Source organism: Lycium ferocissimum, chromosome 7 (assembly GCF_029784015.1).
Source record: "Lycium ferocissimum isolate CSIRO_LF1 chromosome 7, AGI_CSIRO_Lferr_CH_V1, whole genome shotgun sequence".
Lineage (NCBI taxonomy): Eukaryota > Viridiplantae > Streptophyta > Magnoliopsida > Solanales > Solanaceae > Lycium > Lycium ferocissimum.
In genome coordinates this window covers 23,074,455-23,087,426 of record NC_081348.1, presented here as the reverse complement: position 1 = coordinate 23,087,426, position 12,972 = coordinate 23,074,455, and the positions used below count along the sequence as shown (strand labels likewise).

The 12,972-nt window shown below is 34.7% G+C and overlaps 2 protein-coding genes across 2 annotated transcripts; one reads left to right on the top strand and one right to left on the bottom strand.

Moving 5' to 3' along the window:
- Nucleotides 1–1,209: 1,209 nt before the first annotated feature.
- Nucleotides 1,210–7,084, top strand: LOC132063878 (mitogen-activated protein kinase homolog MMK2). The gene is made up of 6 exons (XM_059456609.1): nucleotides 1,210–1,556; nucleotides 3,274–3,403; nucleotides 4,590–4,727; nucleotides 5,538–5,870; nucleotides 6,139–6,322; nucleotides 6,482–7,084. The coding sequence occupies exons 1-6, from the start codon at nucleotides 1,393–1,395 to the stop codon at nucleotides 6,652–6,654; spliced, it is 1,122 nt and encodes a 373-aa protein (XP_059312592.1). The 5' UTR covers nucleotides 1,210–1,392; the 3' UTR covers nucleotides 6,655–7,084.
- Nucleotides 7,085–7,404: 320 nt separating this feature from the next.
- Nucleotides 7,405–12,383, bottom strand: LOC132063877 (probable polygalacturonase). The gene is made up of 6 exons (XM_059456608.1): nucleotides 12,215–12,383; nucleotides 11,501–11,854; nucleotides 8,772–8,892; nucleotides 8,484–8,658; nucleotides 8,326–8,396; nucleotides 7,405–8,227 (listed from the first exon to the last, which is right to left on the bottom strand). The coding sequence occupies exons 1-6, from the start codon at nucleotides 12,215–12,217 to the stop codon at nucleotides 7,521–7,523; spliced, it is 1,431 nt and encodes a 476-aa protein (XP_059312591.1). The 5' UTR covers nucleotides 12,218–12,383; the 3' UTR covers nucleotides 7,405–7,520.
- Nucleotides 12,384–12,972: the final 589 nt, after the last annotated feature.

Here is a 12,972-nt window from a genome sequence, read left to right as displayed (position 1 = left end):
TACGAGATCCTGAATTAGCTATTACTCACTGGTATGCCTCGAGACTAACTAATTTTTTAGCCCATTTCATGCGTTATTATTATTAGTGAATCTTTGAAGAAATGGTACAAATAATATAAACTAAAATAAAATGCAAAAGTTTGTGAACAAAATATTTGCTCAATAGTTAAGAGAAACATGAATGGAGCATGTGAATTGTTCTACTTTCTACTCTGTGGGTAGACCAAAAAAAGAAAAAGAAAAAAAAATCTTGCACTAGTCAAACAAAACGAGGTTAGGATGACCAACTTGACTGGATTAAAAAGAATCAAAATAAAAAACCAAAATTTCTCCAACTGCTCATAGTTTTCCAAGAATAATACATCAGAGTCTTCATAGAAAATCTGTAGAGCAGCCAACCATATGTACGTAAATTAGTCAAATGATTACAATTCCAAGCTGCCACGATTTAAATATATTATTGGAGAGGAATGACCAATGTGATGCATTAAAAAATCAACACGATTGTAGGTAAAAAGCTAGACCATAATTTTCCTACGCTATTAACAATTTTCGTTGATAAAATATTTGTAGAACATACTTACTTTAATTTGTCAGAAAAAAAAAATTAAAAGTATACTTATATCTTCCACTTGAAGTTACAAAGAGCGTTAAAAGAATATGAAAGTAATATTAATGTGCAGAACATATTAGGGAATATTCCTAGCAAGCAACCGTCTACTTATATTATTTTCAACTAACTCGAGTGAAACATCACTAACTGATTTCAATTTGAAATAACTAGCTAATAAATTAAACCTAATGACAAAAAAAAACCACCAAATCCATTTTCCTGGTTTGCACTCACCATATAATTTCTTTTCCAAATGAATAGCAAAATAAAATAAGTCATCATATATTCCCAGCAAAAAACAATTGTCACCACCTAAAGAAATTAAAAAAAAAATACTTTGCATGGTATTACGAAAAGTTTAAAGTGTTAGAAAAATCAAATGTAAAAACACTTGTACGGTGAAGAATTTAAGAAGACTATTCCAAAGAGAAAAGAAAGGACAGGAAAAAGGAAAGCAAAAAAATCCATCAGTTGACGAAAAGTAAATTTCTTCCCCAATTTTTTCTCTGGAAAAGTTGTTACATATAAAATATAATATAGGAAAGAAAAAGGAAAAAGAAAACAAAAGAAAGTAAAAAAGAAAAAGAAAAAAGAAAAGAAGAATGTCACAACATAAAGAAATGTCAAAAGAGCTCTTCACATCTTCTTCTTGAAAGGCTACCGACATAAATTCACTACAACTTGGACACAACACTGTATTTGAACTGGCTTTTGGCCAAGATTTCATTTTCTTTAAAAAAAAAAAAATAGTTTTTTCTAAGTTCTTGGGTTGATTCTTTATGGAGCCAAGTTCAGGTGATCATGGTGTGCAAAGTAATTTCAAAGGAGTTCCATCACATGGTGGTCGTTATGTACAGTATAATGTGTATGGTAATCTTTTTGAAGTTTCCAAAAAGTATGTTCCTCTTAGACCTGTTGGTCGTGGAGCTTATGGCATCGTTTGGTAAGAAAATTTCAAGAATTTATCCCCTTTTGAACTGTTCTTGGGTTCAAGAACTTTAAATTTGAATTACTTCTTTATTTCTTTTTGTAATAGTTTATGGGTGTGGAAGTTTATGTGTGTTTAAGTGTATTACCACCTGGTTTAGGTCATAGTGAATTAGTTGATATGCTGGCTAGCTGGCCAAGACACCATCTTGATTGAAAATTGATTGTGTTTTCTGGGTACCCTTTTTGGGCTGAGGGTCTATTGGAAACAGCCTCTCTACCCCATAAAGGTAGGGATAAGGTCTGCGTACATCCTACCCTTTCCAGACCCACCGACTAGGTCATCATAAGAAAATACTGAAAAATCTTTCCAAAGTGAGAGAAGGGACTATACTGGGCATGTTGTTGTTTATTGTTGTTGTTGTTGTTTTGGTTTCAATTTGCTTTCATTTGGTATAATGTGGAACTTTTGCGAACCATCAAAAAATTAAAGTGGATTATGAGTTTCCTAGGTTGTGTTTGGTAAGTAAGTAAATGTGGGTTCACATCATTCTTAGTTCTGTGTTTTCTCAACAATAACTATGAGTGCAAATCCTATAAGTATATCCTAAACTGAATAGCTGTGGCACTGTGAAATCTGATATCTAGTCAACTGGTGTAGTTTCTTTAGGTCTAAATAGAAGTTAATTTCAGGAAACTAGGAGTACAACACTTACTACTTCATGACAGAAGGGTTTGCACAAGTTTATAGGACGAGCAGTTGCATCTTTGATTCGTTATGCTATCAATGGCCTCTCTAATCAGTCCACTTACTTTGGTGCAAATTTAGCTCATAACTAGGCTAATATGGTATTAATGGAATAAGCGAACTATTTTGTGAAACTTGGCAATTTTAGCCAGCTAGGTATCTTGTGAAAATGCTAGTTCGGATATTTGAAAAAAACTAACTAGGTGATAGTTACCCGAGTGAACTAAAAATTACGTGATTAAATATGATTTTAATATCTTAGAAGTCCAAAGGTCTCAAATTGAATTGTATTAGGATAGAAGACTTGGAAGAATAAAAAAAGTCTAATGGTATTAAAGCAAGAGTGGTGTGAACCTGAGAAAAAAATGGAAATGACCTCCTTGATGTGAAGAAAGGTTTGACTAGTTGAATTTGGTCTTTGCTTGGAAAGCTACTAAGTGATTTGTTAAGAAGAGTGGCAGAGTTATTCTGAATCCTGATGAATTTTTCTTATATTGATCATTTCCTGATGCAAGACAGCCACTAGGTATCTTATGATGAATCTGGTGGCGTTAAACTTAGAACTTTTTGCTGCTGAAGACTGGCAAGTATACTTACCCATGTGCTGTACTGTTATACAGAGAAATGGATTTCATGTATCTATGTAACTTTCATTCTTAGTTTCAATATGTCCCATGGAGCACAACTATTTCCAATTGTCATGCGTTCGAGTGACTTCATGGGATGTATTGCTGCTTCTGTTCGCATGAAATTATCTGCTCAAATTAGTTTGGCTTGCATCTTTCTCTTACCAATTTGATTAAAATTTTAGAAGTTCTCTCTAATCACTTTACTCTTAACTGCCTATCTTGTTTTATTGGGTGGAGTCTTAGCAAGAGAACTCAAAGTTTTGGTTTTTGCTTTTCCGAGGAGCTCAATGTTGTCCTTTGTTCTCTATTTAATGTCTTTCCTGAAGGAAAAATGTGATTTTTTTAATTTCCTTCAGTGCCGCTATGAATTCGGAAACACGTGAGGAAGTAGCTATTAAGAAGATTGGCAATGCATTTGACAATAGAATTGATGCGAAAAGGACACTACGAGAGATAAAGCTTCTTCGTCACATGGATCATGACAATGTGAGTATGATATTGCTTCACAAATTCGAAGATTGGCCCTACTCCTTAGATTGATCCATCACTTTGTCGTGTTAGCTTGTGCATTTACTTGCAAGAAACCGACTTATCTGTTACCTTTGTGCTGGTCATTTTCTGTTTTCTGTTTTCTGTTCAGTATCATTACATATAAGTTAGGTATGCGTTGCAGTTTATAGGTGGCAGCATTATTGTTCCCTAGCCACTTGCAAGGAGCAATCCTTGTATATTTCTTTTTGTTTTTGATTCCTTCTTTGCTCGTTGGTTCGTACAAGATGTAATGAGCTGTTGTTTCCCTTTCCTTTCTCTTTCTTTGGGGATGAGGTGGGTGTTCGGGGTTGTGAACTGCTTGACAAATAACTAGAGTAGGCTGAAGACAGGGTTATGGACCAGAGATGGTTGATCTGAGCGAGATTTGAGGCCTTCAGAGCTACTATCTTGCTTTACTGAAATAATTATTTACACCACAAAAATTTCCAAAAGGTGGTGACACTAGTTGTATTCACCTTTTAGAAACACCCCCGCCTTTGAAAAAAAAAATAAAAAAAAATGAACTGTTGGATATCGTGCCTGTATAATTTGAGAAAAGAAATTGCTAGAAAGATGAGCACAATGGAGATCAGATTTTCAAATAGTAGAGATTTTCTTGATGATAGAAATTGATTGTTTAGAGGGATTTTTTCCATGAGTCCTGGCAATGTAGGCGATAATAGTGAAGCATGCCTAAGAGTAAGTTTAATGTGAATACTTTCAGTATTTTGTAGTAACGAATAACGATTAACCTATGACTTAAGAGTAAGATGATCTGCTTACTCCTACAGTTAGTATCTGCTGTAAAGAAATTGGAAGCTTGTGCATATATGGTTAACTAATTCCATGCTCTTTAGGTGGTCAAATAGCCTTTCCTCCTTAAATATTCGAGAATGCTTTCTTTCATAATCTCTTCCTTGTTTCTTTTAGAATAAGTAATTATTGAAAAGTTTACTTTCCAGTCCATTTGTCACGTGTTCAATATTTTTGTTCAATGCGTTCTTCAAGAGAATTTTATTAGATGGAGTTATTCTTGTATTATTGGTATACGTATTCTTTTCTGGTCTTGGAATATTTATTCTACATATCAGTTTTGTACTTCTGTTAGAACCATAACATTTACCTTTTATAATTACCACAGGTGGTAGCCATTAAAGATATTATAAGGCCTCCACAAACTGAGAATTTCAATGATGTATACATTGTTTATGAACTGATGGACACTGATCTTCATCAGATAATTCGTTCCAACCAACAATTGACTGATGATCACTGTCGGGTAAGCTAGACTTTCTCATGTGTACTGAAGACTCCATTTTATGTCGCCAGAACTAGGCAATCAGATATGTGTTGCCCATTCCATCTATCTTACCCTTGCTCTAGCAGCAAGCTGGTTCTGGATATGTAAGAGGGAGATTATTTGTCATTTTTGCCAAAACTTTCCACTTATAACGCAATCATCCATGTTTTTTCCCCTTGCAGTATGTAAATCATCGATGCTTTATCTCATACTTCCCTTGGTACAAAGCATATGACTTACCCTTTCTCTCCGTGTCATATTATGTTTTGTACTTGGACAGCCCTCCAACACTTAACTAATAGTATATGGACTCCATTGAGGTAGTGATATTCACTGCATCCACATGACGCTCAGTGTGAAGCTCGCTCATACCACAAACCACACTTGTTTGCAGAGAATGCTTATAAAACACTGCTTTATATGATATTACAAAAAGATCCACTGTGAGGCCAAATTGTGAGGAAAAGGTTAAACTAGTTTTATGATTATTCAGAATTGAGTGTTCAAAAGTCCAAAGTTTTTTTTTTTTTCTCCCTGTTATTAAATGATTAAAAAAATAGGTTAGAAGGTTATTTTCCCTAAGCATGACAGGATGAACAATCATCTTAGCTATCTGGATAACTATGCTTGTCCAGATCTATAATCTGGTATCTGTTTTACGACTATTTAAGCTACAGTTGTTCATATTGATGTTTCCTTAAAGAAGTCTATTTGTTTGGGATTTATCTACATTTTCCGTATCGCGTACTTCCTGTGCATGAGTGGTCTTCTTCTTGGTGCTTTTTGTAGTATTTCCTATACCAAATATTACGAGGACTCAAGTACATTCACTCTGCCAATGTCCTTCATCGTGATCTAAAACCCAGCAATTTGCTTCTCAATGCGAATTGTGACCTAAAAGTTGCAGATTTCGGGCTTGCAAGGACCACATCTGAGACAGATTTCATGACGGAATATGTCGTAACACGCTGGTATCGTGCACCGGAGTTGCTCCTTAATTGTTCAGAATATACAGCAGCAATTGATATCTGGTCAGTAGGTTGCATACTGGGTGAGATGATGACAAGACAACCTCTCTTTCCCGGCAAGGATTACGTTCACCAGTTGAGACTTATCACAGAGGTATATATGCATTACGTGTGTTTGTCTACCTCCAAACTCTATCCTGACAAATTGCACAAGTTATAATGAAAAAGTAACGATGAATACGGACTGCTGTCTTCAATGCTTTAACATGGATCGTGTGATATATAGCCTATCCAAGTGTATTTTGTTTAGAATTTTCTTCATGTACGTGTTTATTTAGTTGTTAATTTGCCCAAAAAGAGGTTCACTTTTGTTAATTCAGTCAGTTCAATCCTCATATGACCCCTTTACTTGTTTAAAATAGCTCATAGGATCACCTGACGATGCCAGTCTTGGATTTCTCCGGAGTGATAATGCTCGGAGATATGTTAGACAGCTCCCTCAGTACCCAAGGCAACAATTTGCTGCTAGATTCCCCAATTCATCTCCTGGAGCTGTTGATTTGCTTGAAAAAATGCTCGTCTTTGATCCAAGCAGGCGTGTTACAGGTAAAGATGATTCATGAGAACTTCTCTTTGAGTCAATTCTAACTTATAAGGTGGTGAGATACTTTTATGTTTCTGGAAAACATTCATATAACGAAAAAATATATGTTTAACCTGAAAATAATTTTTTCATTGCTAATCCTCATTATTGATCTTTTGCAGTTGATGAAGCTCTCTGCCACCCCTACTTGGCACCTCTTCATGATATCAATGAGGAGCCTGTTTGTCCTAGGCCTTTCAGTTTTGACTTTGAGCAGCCATCTTTTACTGAAGAAAATATCAAGGAACTCATCTGGAGGGAATCCGTGAACTTTAATCCAGATCCAACTCACTGAGAGAGATTCTGTTTTATTTCTGCTGTTAAGGGTTCGGTGACATAACTTTGTAGGATACTGTGTCAAAATTTGTAACGATCTTAGTAAAAATAGATCAAATGCAGTGGAGGTGAGTTCATGGCTCTATTAGTAGCTTATGTTAGATTTGTCCTATTGATCTTTCAAGGTGATCAATGCTGTGCAAGGAAAGCTAAAACCAAACTTGAATGGTAGTCCCTGATCAGTACGTTCCATGTACCAATTCCTTCTTGTTACCAGATTCTCTCTGGCTGGTAGAATTAGGAAATGCTGAGTGATTACAGCTTGTTATCCTGAAAATTTGAACTATCTTTGCTTTCAAGTGGTTTGACAGTAATTGTATGTATTTTTCAGTCTGGATGACCTATGTGATTGTAGATCTGTATGCCTATAAACAGTCAGTTTTCTTGAATTGCTCTTTGTTCTTTCTCACCTACAAGGTGATATCCAGAAGTGAGAATTTGCTATCTTGCACGTGTTGATCACAATTCCTCCCTGGTGCATGGTCTTCTTAGTTTTCTTGAATTGCTCTTCGTTCTTTCTCGCCTACAAGGTGATATCCAGAAGTGAGAATTTGCTATCTTGCACGTGTTGATCACAATTCCTCCCTGGTGCATGATCTTAAGATTTGTCTTTCTTAGATGTGTTAATAATCATAGTGAAGGTAAAACCATAGTTTTGCTTCTTATAGTATAACATAAAATCCTCCATAAAAAGACATAAAATCCTCCATAAAAAGACATGAAATCCTTAATTATATTTGTAGCATGCTATTGAGGGTATTCTGAAGTAGCTATGAAGAGTACCGATACTTCAGTAATAGAACTATTACACGTAAGGAAAGCTTATCAGTAATTCAATCTATAAGAACATCTTTGCATCCGTATGTTATCTATGGGTAAACTTTCTATAGGAAAATGACACATCCCACTCTTCTTTAGGCCCTGATCTGCCAGCAACTTACAAGGTGGAGGTTGCACGCTAGCGCTAATTCCTTCAATATTAGTGCAATTCCATGGATATTTCTCGGACTTCTTTGCTAAACCAATTGTCACATTGGACATGCAGATTCCAGTGAAAGGATGCCCGGATATCCCATCTAACTGCCCGGCCATTGACACGTTCCCAGCCACCACATCCCGGTAATTGATCCCTTTTATCTCTGGTAAAGCTTTAGGATCCCAGTGAGTGTCAGCATGTGAACCATAGTTGCCTGTCATCCAAAATACCCATTTCATAGTGTGCAGTTTCATCCCCTTGACATATACATCTTTGACAAAGCCGCCTCTTCCTATGGCAGTCTTGATCCTTATCCCTGATTCCGTGTGGATGGCTGTAATGTCTTGAATTCTCACATCTTGAATTCCACCTGACATTTCACTTCCTAATGCTATTGCTGCACTGGAAGGTGAAATGCAAGTAAGACGTCTGATGATCAGATGACTCGTTGGCATTCCATATTTTATACCATACTCATCCCAGCCACTTTTAACTGCTACACAGTCATCTCCAGATACAATGTAGTTGTCCTGCAGTCTTATATTTGTGCAAGAATCTGAAAATTTGGAGAACAAGAAGAATTGACTAGATGAACCGGCTTCTTTGACTTCTTATATTAAATGCTTCTAGAAAAGGTAACAAGAAAAAACAGACCTGGGTCAATTCCATCAGTATTTGGAGATGTCACAGGTGCTAAAATAGTGATGCCTTGGATAATGATATTGCTGAAAATTCAGATGCATGAAGATTGTGATAAACTAGAAAAAAGTAAATGGTATATTAAATAATGTTGATTTAGCTGATAAATTCACCTGCTATAAACAGGATGGATATTCCAAGAAGGAGAGTTAACAAGGGTTAGATTTGATATCTGAATCTTATTAGAATGCATGAGTTCAATCAAGTAAGGTCTTGTGTATTTTAGCTTTTCCTTGTGAAATTGTTGCCACCACAGGGCACCCTGCCCATCTATCGTCCCATTCTCACCTAATCATGCAGGAAAGACAAGTCTCTGTTTAAACTGTTGAAAAATAGAACAAAACTTCATCATAGTCAAGGTGGATATAGGTGTTTGGTCTATAGTAAGACTAGTTAGTTACCTGTGATGATGACATCTGTGAGGTTAGTACCAAAAATGAGACTGATATACCTGCCTCCTGGTGCATCCCTCCCACGACCATAGGATGGTAAGGGGTCTATCAAAGGCCACTGGTTTATTTCCTGAACCAATGCAATTACACTCATTAATAGCAACTAGCAAGTACAATTATGAATTGCTATTACTACAAAACCATGCATGTCTCTTGGAGTGAAGTGAATGATCGGGTCGACGGCTGCCCCTTATAATATGAACCTTTAGTCCTCAAAAGTTTTTTTTGGGTTGGGTTGGCCCGGTCGCCTTACACGACTGGTGATTCAACGGGCGAAACTCTAAGTCCTAATTTGGCAACCTATATCTTGGGCTTTGTTTTCTTGCAGGGGAAAGTTATACAAATACAACTTTTTGAAATGGTAATTAAAAAGATTACAACTATTTTCTAAAAATTACATAAATACAAGTATACAACTAATTCAAAATTTTAACTTTTTAATTACAAATATACAACTTTTTACATTCCTAAAATATCAATAATATTTAATTTTAGGAGTTACTATCATTAATGCATATCCACTTTGTACTTTCTCTTCCCACACCCCTCCCCCCCCCCCCCCCAAACACCCAATGAAAAGGGCATGAGAGAGTTCCAAATAAACAAAACAAAATCAACTTCAAATTCCATATTCCATCTACCGTTTTAAAAAGATTTTTTTTCTTTCGTTTCCTTCTCTTTATTCTTCTTTTTTTATTTTCACTTGATGAATGATGCAATTATCCTTTTGTGACTAAAAGAAATTATTTGAATATATTAATATTAAGAAAAGCACATGAAAAGATATGGTATAATAAAAGTACACGAACATATACCTAAAAAAGTATATGGTATATTCAAATTGGCAAATTTAACTGAAAAGATGATAACAAAATATTTGTGGATATAATAGTAGAAATTAGTATATTTAAGTTTGTATATTATATATAGTATATAATATAATGATACCTTTTGTGTATATAGTATATAATATTACAATATACCTAATATATTGAAAAGATGATAACAAAATATTTGTGGATATAATAATAAAAATTAGTATATTTAAGTTTGTATGTATATAATATAATGATACCTTTTGTGTATATAGTATATAATATTACAATATACCTAATATTTGAATATATTACTATATGTGCCAATCAATTCTACACTACAATAACATATATACAATATATATATAGATGGAATAATATATATACTTGTTCAAAAGATTATATATATGTGAACCAATTCAAGAATATATATAGATGGAATAATATATATACTTGTTCATGAATTAACTTTTTTTTTTTTTTTTGGTTAAAATTTATGAATTAGCTTGCTAGTAGATTGTGTTGGAACTTTTTTAGGTAAGAAATTATTGTGTTTTTATATGCATTTAATTATGTTATCATTAATATAGGGTATCTCCTTATTTTTAGCTTTTTATTCATAACAATAATCTCCTTGTTTTTAGCTATAAGTTGCATAATTTGTAATATCTAAACTAGTTGTATATTGTATAATTAAGGCCAAACCTATCATTCGACAACGCGTTTTTGTCACTTTTTTTTCCAACCGAACACCCTGTCAGCCTTCTTCCATTTAGACACCTAAGGTAGGGCTAGACTATGTCATTTAGACACTTTTTATACACCTGACAACTTGGGTGAATTTCACAGCAAACAAGCGCGTGAAGACCTTAAATTTTACAATTTTTTTATTTTTTTAATCTTTTCTTCTTCCTTCTCTCTCCTTCCAATCTTTCATCCACCTTAAACCACCACCTTCTAGAAGAAATCTCCATTAACAAAAAAAGAAGAACATAAGATCCTTTGATCCTATTTTTTTTTTTTTAGTTCTTTGGGACCCGCTTTGTCTCGCCCTTATCCCAACTTTTCCCCTTTACTTGAATCTTTGAAATCTCCATTAACAAGAGAACAAAAAACAAAAGATTCTTGTGTACATCTACTAATTTTGACCAACTTTTCACTAATCTCGTTATTTATTCCCATCATTTTTAGGAAAAAAATTATTAAAGGAAGGAGATGGAGAACAAATTAGCCAAATTCGGTTCAACAATGGATATGAGGAAGAGTCGAAGGGGCTGGGTGGGAAATTTATCGGGAAGAAAAAGAAGAGGAGGAGGAGGGTGGGTGAGAGGGGCTTAGAAAATAGTTTTTTTTTTCTTTGCTGCTTTTTTTATTTAACTAAATAGTTTTAAAATAATTTTTCTACTCATATTTTATTTTTTAATAATTGTTTTTGGTATATATGTCACATATCTTCATTTAATTCGCCGTTTTGACACGTCATCGGCGAGTGTGTTAAACTCATTCTATATATTTGATTGATTGTACAAAAAGTGTCTAAATGACCCGGTCTAGCTCTATCTCGGGTGTCTAAATGGAACAAGAGGTACTTGAGGTGTTCAAGTGAAAGAAGTGGACGACCACGGGTGTCTGTCGATAGATTTGGCCTATAATTAACTCTTATATATCATGTATTTATGGAAGTTCCCCTTTTGTTAGTGATGGGGTTGAGAGAAAGTAGAGTGTACGGCCCTGAGGCTCTTCAACATATAATTATTCTTTTTCACATTAAAGTTCCTTGTTTAGCTGAGAACTTTGAATTACCAAAGCAACAAGTAAATCAAAATTGATATGTTGAAGTTGAATTGGAAAAAAAGCTAGTACCTGAGAAGCGAGAAGAACAGCATCCTTGTGAAGAAAAAGAGTGAAATGGCTAGTAATATTGAAACTACCAGTGAGCCAGTGACCAGCAGGGATAACTAATTGAGCTCCACCATCTGATGCATATTTACTCAGTTGATTTACTGCTTTCTGAAATGCCTTTGTGTTGAGTGTTTTTCCATCTCCAACCCCTCCAAAATCTTTTATGGATGCACTGTGCCTTCTGCAGCTTATTGCTGAGTATGTCAACTCATAGGAGGACCCTTCAAGACTTCTTCCTTTTCTTCCCTCTGCTCCTTCTAGAGTTGAAAACACCAGTCCTAGAAGGACTAATAACAACCAATCTGTCTTCACCATCTGCAGGAATATGATAAAGCAAGATATGGTTTCAAATCGTAGCGACACAAAGAGAAAACACTAGTTAGCAGATATTCAGTGGATTAGTCGAGGTGTGCATAAGCTGCAATAGGCACCACTATTGTTTATAAAGCAAAAAAAAAAAAAGCAAAATATGATTTTTCACATTTTTTAATCATAACCGCATAACAGTAACGAATTAAGGAAAAACCAACAAAGTAAAAGGCAATTTCTAGAGACTGGACTCTTTGCGTGAACATTGTTTAGGACAGTCCCACAAGAGAACAACAGTTTGAATTGCTTTTTTAGAGAATAAAATCTGATAGAAAAGAGTAAATGCATTATAACTCTGCATTTTACCATAGAAGACAGTTGTGAAGTAAAAGTTTTGGTAGTCCACTTGAGCTCTGTACAACCACTTTATTATTCAGTTGGACTATGGTGTATGGAGTTGATTTGTTGTTTAATTACAAATACAAACAAGTGGTATATATAGGCAAAGCAAAGTTTGAAACTATGACACTCCTAGGTAAAATTGCAATTTTTTTCTGAACATACAGTTTTTCCTGATTATAGACTTCTTTTTTCTTCGTCTTATTTGCCTTTTGATCTACACACGAAACAAAACTCCTAAGGCAATGACAAATTCATTGTCACTTTTTTTTTCTACATATAATTTTTAGGTATGAATTCATATCATTTTTTTGGTTTCCCAGTTCGGAACTCGCATTGAGTCCGACTAAATCGGGATTTGCATCAGAAAACCCACTTTGGGGGATAAAGTGCTCCTTAACAAAAGTAACTCCGTACCAAGGAGGACTCGAACCAGACGCCTCTAGTTAAGGTTTAATAATTTCCACAAGTGTTTTATAAGCTTAATTCTGTATTAGTTTTAGTATTTATGTCTACTTTTTGTAGTGTCAACGTATTTTCACTTGTAAGCAAAACTCTCTTTCGGATTTTCAAATTTGGATTGATGAAGCATTCTGAATGAGTCTCTAAAGTTACCAGACATGAACTGACTCCCAGTCAAAAAAGGTACAGTGTATCTTTTTTTTGGTAACGGACTGGTCCATTAGATTTAATATATCAACTTCAACATGATGAATCATGATACG